The 10326-nt window shown below is 50.5% G+C and overlaps 1 protein-coding gene across 2 annotated transcripts; it reads left to right on the plus strand.

Moving 5' to 3' along the window:
* Positions 1 to 6463: 6463 nt before the first annotated feature.
* Positions 6464 to 10326, plus strand: ATP6V1G1 (ATPase H+ transporting V1 subunit G1). 2 transcript variants are annotated; one of them, XM_057405873.1, is made up of 4 exons: positions 6464 to 6482; positions 6548 to 6637; positions 7748 to 7848; positions 9574 to 10326. In XM_057405873.1, exons 2-4 carry the CDS (start codon positions 6556 to 6558, stop codon positions 9745 to 9747), a joined length of 357 nt encoding a protein of 118 aa, XP_057261856.1. In that variant the 5' UTR covers positions 6464 to 6482; positions 6548 to 6555; the 3' UTR covers positions 9748 to 10326. The 2 variants fall into 2 exon arrangements, with proteins under 2 accessions (XP_057261856.1, XP_057261855.1); XM_057405872.1 differs by lacking the exon at positions 6464 to 6482 and having other exon boundaries at positions 6492 to 6637.

A 10326-nucleotide genomic window follows, 5' to 3' on the forward strand; every position in this document is an offset into this window, starting at 1 on the left:
TGGCTTGGATCTGATTTTTGTCACTGGCTGTGTATTTCTCTGCAGCTAAAGCAGTGAGTTGTGGCCCAGCCACTGCACTTAATGGCAGACTTGCTTTGATTTATTAACAGCAGCACCTGGTACTTCTTGTCCCATCTGTCTATATGAAGACTCCTGCTTAACTCTTAGCCTTGGTACAAGGAGCACCGAGAAGCTGTGTAACTCCTTATGGTCTGAAGAACCTGCCAGGGCAGAAGGGCTACACAAGGGTCTGTAACCTTCTGTTCCCAGTGCAGATTAGAGGTGATGGAAGGGGCATAGGACAAAGGGGTTCTGAGCTATAGCAATACCTGACCACTCTCCTACAGATGTGCTATGCTTAAGAGCATTCAGGAGACACCTGGAAGTGAAGTAAGTCCTGGTCTGCCCTGGGGCTGGTGTCATGTAAGTCCTGCCAATGCCCCCCTGCATGTGGATGGTGTCTGGGTGTTGCAGAGGTCTCTGGGTGCTAACCCCAAACCAAACGTCTGTTTCTCTGCTGCTGTTTCTGGGCCTGTGGACAGCACTTGCAAATTACCCCCTGAAATGTTCCTTGATCAGAGGGAATGCAGCCTGGATCAGAGGCTAAGGCACACATGTTCCCCTCATAGCCATACTCCTCTCTAGCTCCTTGGATGTGCGTATGAGCACTGTAATGCACCAGCAGATGGTTAATGAAGGTCTCTGGACAAAAGGTGCAATCACCAAAGCAAGACAATAACTCATCCTCCCTGTGTGTGTCCAAAGAATTCCATTTGTATTCTATGCAAAGGAGCTGTTTCCTTGTGCCTCAAAGGAAATGAGAGCTCAGTTTCCAGCTGTGGCTTACAGTGAGTGAGATTTGGTTATCTGATGCTTTATGGCTCTTCAAACATGGTGATCCTTGTTGGACCCCTATTTCTGCTGGTGGGAAGGCAGCTGGACACAGCTGGGTTGAGCTTTTGGCAATAGCCCAGAGTTTGCTTTCAAAGGGCTGGATATGAAAACCTGCATCAGCAAGTCCATGGAACTGGATGATCTTAAGGTCCTTTCCAACCCTGGCTATTCTATGGTTCTATGATTTTGGGATGCAGTGAGTGCCCAGCCCATCACTCAGCAGCTCAGTGTGTCTTGCAGGCTCTGGATTGCTCGGTGCCGGAGGAGCCACACTCCTGCCTATGTCCTTCCTGCCCAGAGCAGCCACACCTCAGCCTGGCTCCAGGCCCTGTAAAATTCACCCCAAAGCCTTCTGGAAAGGGCTGGCAAGTAAATGGAGGTGAGCAGGAGCAGGAAATTGGGGTGAAGGCTTTAAGATCTGGACACAAGTGACATTACCTGTGTCCAAATCTTAAAGATGGAACAGCCAGCAGCCTTTTCCCCCATCTTCTCCATCCCCACAACCAAGTGCTGTCTGGCTTTTTCCTGGGTACTGCTCTGTGCTGGGAGTTCTGGTCCTGTAGGCACTCACTGCTTTCAATGCAAACCCCCCTCCCCAGGCTACCTCTGTAAGAAGATGACTTATTGTTCTTGATAATCCCTTTGTTACCATGGCTGCTTCAGGTTAATCACACAATGTTCTGAAACCCCCTGAACTTCCATTTCATTACACAGAACCCACCCTTTGCTCCTGTAGCCCTGTCCAGAACACAGCCAGGCAGATGAGTGCAGCCTCTGCTCTAGCAGCTCTGTGCATGGGGCAAACCAAATGGCCCAAGGCTTGTTTGGTGGTGGCCAGCTGCTGGAGAACTCATCTTGGCAACAGAAGGCTTGATACTGGGTGAAGCGTGAAGCTGATGGATGAGGTGGTGGAAAAAGAGATTGATTTGCTTTCCCCCTGCAGCTACAAGCTGTCTGGCAAATCACAGTGGAAACGGGCAGGATGGAGCAGGGGTTTGATCTGGGGACGAAAGAGCAGTGAGGGGGTAATTCAGGTAAACTGGGTACACTTGATTCTGCAGTGAACTGTGCCTTTGACAACCAAGTTAAAAATGGGCATATGGCATTGCAAAGCAGAGCAGCAGCCTTTGGGTCTTGTTTGTCAGAAGCATCAGGGTTGTGCTGGTTGTCAGTTTATTGTCAGCCTTTTCCCATAGCCCCACGTGAGTGGATGGGGCCAGGAACCACAGGGATGACAAGCTCAGATTTTCCAAAGGCATTTAGACTAAATACAGAAGTAGTTATTAAGCTTTATCCATGCAAGCTGTAAACAAATTAGTTCCACTAGGTAGCTGTTTGCATGTGTAGGTGCTTATGTACTTCTGAAACTTTACTCGAGGAGCTATTTGTTGTCTGACTTCAAACTCTGTGCTGGTGGTGAGGAAAAGTTCCCCTTCCTGGTGGCGATTCAGAGCATTTGGTTGAGCTTTTGCAGTGAAGGCTCTGTTGCTCCACTGACTCTTTATGGAGAAACCGATTCATTTAGCAGGCAGGAATCCTGTAGCTGACTGACAGGAGGAGCCCCGTGAGGAACCTGCACATCAGTAACTCTTGTTGCACATCACACGGAGCCCCAGAGGTGAGCAGGGTATTTGCTAGAGCCCCAGATGCTGTCACTTGGATGCTTTCAGTGTTGCTTTTGTGTAAGTGCTTGAAAAGGATCCCCCAGCACCCACATCTTCCTTCATGGCCTAGGAACACATCAGCTCTCCACTGCTGGTTGGCAACACCGCTGCAGTGTTTTATTGTCACATCTTTCCATTCCTCTAGAGCCTGTGATAAGCCTCCAAATTAACTGGAGGCCTCAGACAAGTTTTCATATCTCCAAGCAACATTAATAATGAGTCTGATACTGCAGTGTATTATTTATTTAAACATCTTCCAAAGCACCAAACAATCTATGTACGCAGGGATTATTTCATCACTGAAATTCAGCCACTTGAAAGCAGTGGCTGTACTGTGCCATTACACAGTGGTTCGGGGCAGAGAAAGCTGAACTGAAAAGCCAAGAAATCTTTTATGATAGGGAAAATAATGGGCTGTGTTTCTTCCAGATAGAGCAGGAGGAATGGTCTTCTTGCAGAAGCTGATGGAAGAACTGGTAGTTGCCATCAGCAGTCAAAGCTTTGGTGAGACCCATTGTAGAAGAAGCTACTTATTAGTGCATAACAGGACCTGCTTTGTTCTCCTGTTGTATCTAAAAGATACAGAGAGGCCCAGACTGCCTGTATGCTGTGCAGATGTGGCTGTGTCCACGACAGCTGTGTCCCCTAATGCAGGGACCCCTAGTAGCTTAATGTCATTGGACATCCCAGCAGTGTTCAGTCACTCATCAAACAAGGGATTAAACTTCCCAGACACATCCCTTGCAAAGGACACTTGACCCCTGTTTGGGAATGGACACCAGTAGATGTTGAGGAAATGGGATTGGAGATTTCTTTTGGTACCTGAGGAATTACTAAGGTCCGCTGAAATGTCATCACAACAGGAGAATACATAAACAGCCACCTTCCCTGACTCCTATGGAAAATCATAGAACCCCAGGCTGATTTGTGTTGGAAGGGACCTTACAGCTCCTCCAGCTCCACACCTTCCACTAGAGCAGCTTGCTCCAAGCCCCTGTGTGCAACCTGGCCTTGAACACTGCCAGGGATGGGGCAGCCACAGCTTCTCTGGGCACCCTGTGCCAGCGCCTCAGCACTGATTCATCTGACAGTGAGACCTCTGTTGCTTTAGGTGGTGAGGGAAAGGTGTGATGGGTACCAGGGATGGGGCCCTACTGGAGAAGCTACCTTGCAGCAGGGCTCTGGCACAGCCATGACCTTGGGACCAAGCTCCAAAAGCAGCTGCTTAGTGCTGGAGGAACCTGTTCACCAGCTGTATTGGTCTGTGAGAGCCCAGCAGAAAGGGCTGCAGCACAACTCAGTGCAATGCAGATGTGGCTGTGGCAGGGAGGGAGGACCCTCCTCGGGGGTGAAGCTCAGGAAACCTCCAGGCTCTGGATTCTAATTAATAATTATTCACTGGTAGTCTTTCAATGATCATTTATCAGTACCCAACATCTGCCCCATCTCAGTGCCTCGAAGTGATTTGTGTTAATGAATTAAACCTCAGAAGAGAGAAACCAGTTTGGGTCCCAGGCGTTCCACACACAAAACCTGCTTAAAGGAGCAGGCAATCGCACAGCATTCTAAGTCAGAGCATAAAGATTAATAATGTACCCAACTGAGAGTGCAGAGGAATTTAGAGAGGAAAAATGTAATTACCTGGCCTGAAAAGAAGCCAGACACAATGTTTAAAACCTCATTCTTACAAGATCTGGCTTGGAATCCTTAAAGACTGCAGGACCAGAAGACCTGGCCTATATTCTGTGCTTGGAACCCAAAGAAACACCAGACAATCTGTATTTTTCCTTCCTGATTCTGGAAACATCTGATGTTTCAGAGACCGGTGTATCACAAGCTTAGAGTTATGACCCCGTGTGGAATAAACACAGAGAAATGAAAGATATGACTCTGAAGTGAAAATCAGTGTTCAGGGCTTGCAAGGAGATAAAAAAGCTTTTGGGGAGGGGGAAAGGAAGAAAACAAAGAAATCCGTTTCATTTCATTTGCATTACTGTGACCTGCAGAAGCAGCCAAAGACAACGGTTTATTCCCACTGAGCTCTGGAGGATGCTTGTTCCTTTCTGGAAAGAGAACTGAAATGAATTGAGAAGTTGCTCAAAAAGCCTTTAGAGCCACGTGTGCTTCACATGACACATGCCAGGAGGTTTCAATTAGCTTTTGAGCAACCTGAAGCTGAAAGGCAACACAGCCAAACAAAATATTGCTTTAAATCATAGAATCCCAGAGTGGTTTGGGTTGGAAGGGACCTTAAAGCTCACTCAGTTCCAACCCCATGTGAAACGGGCAGTGTTATCAGCCAGAAGCAGCAAGCCTGAAAATCAGAATCACCCAGGAGAAAAATAACCCTCTCGGGGTTAGTACATGGGAAAGCTGGGCCTGTTTCAGTCCCTTTGCTGCAAACTCTGCTTAATCTTCAGAGCATCCTGTGCAGGGTTGCTTGTGGGTTCAGCTCAAGTGCTTTATTTAGTAGCAGATGCAAACCAGCAGCAGCTGATGAGGATGGGGGGATGATGACGACCGTGGGTTTCTAGATGGGAACAGGACAGAGGGGCACCATTTGAGGGCTGCAGGGGGCAGTGGGAAACCTGAATGCTGTGGTTTTTGCAGAGGTCTGAGGTGAGGACAGGGGCTCTTCAGCTTTGGAGTGTGATGAGAAGATGCTCGTATCTGGGTGTTACTGTTGTAAAGCAGCCTGGACCTGGCCTAGCTGAGCCCCACTGGGTGTTTCTAGCTGTGGTGTATACCGAAACAGAAACCTCATCCCCTTGGCTGAATGTGCCCCCTTTGTGCCCATGCTTCGGTCCTCAGATTTATGAGCTCTTCTCCCCATCCTTTCTTCACTGAAGCAAATCTGACACTCTATGGCCAGGCCTGCTAAGCCCATTTAGTTAATCACTGGGTCTGGATGAAGGTCACCCTGGCAAACACTCATAATTCCTATTCCACACTATAAATACACATTTGAATCACTGTCTCCATGTTCCATCACGGGGGGATGGAAGAGGACAGCAGCCCCCATCCCATCCCTCCCTGCAGCAGTGTGAGGCCCTGTCCCAGCTCTGGTGCTTCAGCAGTGCAATGTTATTCATCAATAACTCTAATTTATAGCCTTAAAGTGTTGGGGGAGCCATGTCCTGGGCTTTAAATCAGCCCATCCAGCCTTAAATCAGCCCCTGGGATGTGGTGGCCAGGGGTTGCGCTGGAGCGGGGTCAGGGTGAAGTATGGGGGGGTGTGTGTGTGGAGCTGGGGTCTTGGGAGCCCCTACAGTGGGTACTGCTGGACAATGATCTGTTCCTCTGTCCCTGGGGGTGAGACCCCATATCCTGGGCAGTTGGGAGGCGGTGCTGCCCAGAGGGGAGCAAAGCTTCCCATGGTGCCAGCAGCAGCCTGAGTTGTGTGTGTGCTGTGAGGCCAGCGACTGAAAACATGAAACAAAGTAATAGAACCCCAGCCTGGTTTGTGTTGAAGGGACCTTAAAGCTCCTCCAGCTCCAACCCCTGCCACGGGCAGGGACACCTTCCACTAGAGCAGCTTGCTCCAAGCCCCTGTGTCCAACCTGCCCTTGAACACTGCCAGGGATGGGGCAGCCACAGCTTCTCTGGGCACCCTGTGCCAGCGCCTCAGCACCCTCACAGGGAAGAGCTTCTGCCTAAGAGCTCATCTCAGTCTCCCCTCTGGCAGGTTAAAGCCATTCCCCTTGGCCTGTCCCTACAGGCCCTTGTCCCAAGCCCCTCTCCAGCTTTCCTGCAGCCCCTTTCCCCATTTCCTCACTGCCTCCCCGCAGGGATCTCATGGATGTTCCCTCCCTATTTTCATCCCGTTTTCCCTCCCCAAAGGATCACAAACTCCTTGAGCTTCCACCGCCGGGGAACCCCCCCGCAACCAGGCCGGAGGAGGCGGGGCCGGGCCGGGCCGGGGCCGTGCGGTGGAGGCGGGGCCGCGCCTGACACAGCTGTGTTGCGGCGGGGCAGGGCAGGCCGGGAAGGTTCCGCCATGGCGAGCCAGTCTCAGGGCATCCAGCAGCTGCTGCAGGCCGAGAAACGCGCCGCAGAGAAGGTGGCCGAGGCCCGCAAGCGTGAGTACGGCCCGGCCCGGCCCGGCCCGGCCCGGCCCGGCGCCGGAGCTGAGGGTGGGGTGGAGCCCGGCCGGGCCTAGCGCAGCGCGGCCGTCTCGGGCCTGTCGCGGAGCGGGGAGGTCTCGGCGCGGCCCGGCCCGGCCCGGGGGCAGTGGGTGCAGGGCCGCTGTGGGGAGGGGGTGCGGCGGTGGAGCGGGGCCCGAGGGCAGCGCCGGGCCGTGGTGGGTGCCGCGGGCTCCGGGTGCTCGTGCCCGGTGTGAGGCAGGAGTCCGGCGGCTGTGAGGAGCCTCCGTGCCCGGCTGGAGCGGCCTGTGCGGGCTCGGCGGCTCCTGGCCCCGTGGGGTCTCCCTGGCAGGAGACCAGCATGGGAACCCGTCCTGCATGGCAGCGGGGCCTGCCTTTCGGTGTGCTTGTGCTTATCGGCGGCTGCCCTTCCTTTTAACCGCTTTTTGTTCCTTCTTGAGGAATACAGTGTGTTTTCCTGTTGGTAATTAGAGATTTTATAGAGCTGAGCGAGCTTTTCCATGGGGATCCAAGTTCGCTTTCTCTGCTGAGTGAGAGAAGTTCAGGTGACAAAGATCCCACCTTTACAAACGTTTCCTGGTTCAAACCCGTATTTGTTTGGTTTAATGAAGCTCCCCTGCCTTGCAGCTCTGTCCCTGACAGCGTTGCAAGGAGTAGATTGTTGTAGCTTACTCTAATGGTAGCTTTGAAGGGGAGAATGGGGTGGAAAGTCCTAGAGGGGAAGTTGATGCCGTGGCCAGTTCTTCTGTGAGTCACACAATTGGCCGGAGGCAAAGCTTAGGACTTAATGTTCTTTCTGCTGTCCTCTTTGCAACTCAGAGGGGTTGCATGCTCACATGAGCAAGGCCAGACCTGCCGTTGTCCAATGCATCCACTGGCCCATAGACCCACTCACTGGTTGAAGCTTGTTGCATGGTGAGCTTGGAGATGGCTTGTTGGCACATGGGGTAACCCGAGGTTGATAATGCCTCCTGCAGAAGGAGCTGTTGGAATAGCAAATGCTCTCATGGTTGCTGTGCACTGGGAGGAGGAATATGCTCCATACTTTCTCTTCTGTATTTCATTTGGCATGTTCTTTGCAAACAGGAAAGAATCGGAGGCTGAAGCAGGCCAAAGAAGAAGCCCAGGCAGAGATTGAGCAGTACCGCCTGCAGAGGGAGAAGGAGTTCAAGGCCAAGGAAGCAGCGGTTTGTTTTCTGCCTCATTCACTGTTATCTACCCAGCCCCTTTAGTCTTGTGTTTGAAGTTACTTGCCCTGAGAGGAGCCCTCAGGGTGAAACATGGTGCTGGAGGAGTACTTCCCTAACTGCCTTCCTCTGATGCACTGCCACGTGCCATGGAAAAACCAGTGGGAATGAATCAGAACGTGGTGTGTTACATCTCAACAGCCAGAGCTGGTGACTGGCAGGGAGTTAGCTTCATAAGCTCATGTACTGTCTGGTGCCCTGATGGGTGGCAGCCTCCCCAAACCTGCTGTATGTAGCAGCATCCAAAAAGACCGAGCTCAGTTTCCCGTGACAGGCTGTCTTTTACAACACTAGCATCGCAGATGCTGCCCTCCTGGTGAGGCAGATGCAAGGCTTGTATTCTGCTCAGCACAGTTCCCTGCTGTGTCCCAAGAGGTGCGTTTTCCTTCTGGGCAAGTGAAGGCATTCCTGGAAGGTGGGAACTGATACCCTTTACTAACTGAGGTGGTTTCCATTGCCTGTGTACCCCTGTAAATACTGAAGTTGTTGGAAAATGCCCTGACAGTGTCCCCTCTGTCCATGTTCTGGTCAGCACAGTCCCACCTCCTCTGTTCTTCTGCCTTCATGCAGGAGGTCAAGACTAATCTCTGACAATCCCTTGTTAGCTGAGTTCATCATAGAATCATAGAATAATTAGGGTTGGAAAGGACCTTAAGATCATCCAGTTCCACCCCCACTGCTATGGGCAGGGACACCTCACACTAAACCATGTCACCCAAGGCTCTGTCCAGCCTGGCCTTGAACACTGCCAGGGATGGAGCATTCACAGCTTCCCTGGGCAACCCATTCCAGTGCCTCACCACCCTCACAGTAAAGAACTTCTTCCTTATATCCAGTCTGAACTTCCCCTGTTTAAGTTTTAACCCATTGTGCCTTGTCCTTTCTCTACAGTCCCTAATGAAGAGTCCCTCCCTAGCATCCTTATAGGCCCAATAGTGCCCAATTAGGCACATGATACCAGGCAGTTCCAGGCTAATAATGTGGACTTCACTGCTTGTCAGCTGGTTTGGTTTTATGTATCCCTCTTCAGAGAGGGGAGCTCTTTGAATGCCAGTCCCAGGGTGCTGTTCTCAGCATGCTTCTTCTGTGCCTATTTTCCCCCCCACTTATAAAGGGAATTTGCTTTTCTGACTTTGCTTATGGGTCAAGAAGAGCGTTGTAAGCTGTGAGAGTCTCTTTGCTGTGTGTATTACTGGCCCACAGTCCTGTTAGGAAGGGAGAGCTTTTTATAAAGGCTCTTTTGGGGTAGAAGCAATGGGATAATGTGAAGGCTGCACCTGAACTAAATCATGGGAGCTTTCCTGGAGCTCTCCAGTACAGCAGTGCCCAGGGGTTCCTAGTTCCAGGCACCAGTACAGCAGGACCTTTTATTTCAGGTATTCTACAGAAGCTCATGCTCTAAACTGACAGATAATGAATAAAAGAGGACAAAAGGCATGGGCTCCGTGTAAAACACAAGCTTGGACAAGTTGAGTGAGAAATTTGTGCAGAGAATCCAACAGTACTTTTTTGGTTGCTGTTTTTTCAGTGTAGTTCTTCCCTCAGCAAAGATGAATGGTTGAGATGCACCACTGAGGCAGTCAGCAAAATACAGAGCTAAGCGTAATGTTCTCCGTGTTACATTACTCACATGTGAGCTTTCTCTTTATCTTTGCTATTTTGTAGGCACTTGGATCTCATGGCAGCTGCACCACTGAAGTTGAGAAAGAGACCCAGGAAAAGATGAGTGTCATCCAGCAGAACTTCCAGAAGAACCGGGAGGTGGTCCTCTCCCAGCTCTTGTCTCTTGTGTGTGACATCAAACCTGAAATCCATGTGAATTACCGCATCAACGGGTAGATGTGGGAGAAGGAGTAAGCATCCTGGGAAAGGCTGGTGGTAACAGCTGAGCTTCAGGTGGAATGTACAGCTTTTAGCCATACCTTAACTGTTCTTGTAAATGTGTTAAGTTATTTCAGTGCGTTGTTGAAGTTCTGTTAATTTCTCTCTTGACACTGGTTTAGAGCTTAATCAAACATTAAATGGCCACGTCTCAAATCTGTGCTAAGTTGTTACATATATATTTGAGTTGGCACATTAAAGCTCCCTTTTGATCTGGGTAGCATTCAGTGAGAGGTTCTGTTCTGCAAACAGAGAGGGGAGAGAGATGCTGGCCAGGTTTAAATGGAGAGCCGGTGTCAGTAACCATTTGACCTGTGTAACTGTTTTCTTGTTGACCAAAATGCATTTCTCAGTGTGGTGTGAACCTTTGTAGAGGGGTTAAACCTTGTTCAGAATAATTCTCTGGCTGTGCAGTGCTGGCTGATAATTTTCAGGTGCTTGAATTTCTCTGTTTTGACTATCTTCTATATATTCTACTGTTAAGCTTGAGTCACGAGTCTGATACCATGACACTTGAAAGTAAAACCACGCACTTAA

This window comes from Pezoporus wallicus, unplaced genomic scaffold (genome assembly GCF_028554395.1).
Source record: "Pezoporus wallicus isolate ANWC-B61680 ecotype Strahan unplaced genomic scaffold, APGP_CSIRO_Pwel_v1 contig_4684, whole genome shotgun sequence".
Taxonomy (NCBI): domain Eukaryota; kingdom Metazoa; phylum Chordata; class Aves; order Psittaciformes; family Psittacidae; genus Pezoporus; species Pezoporus wallicus.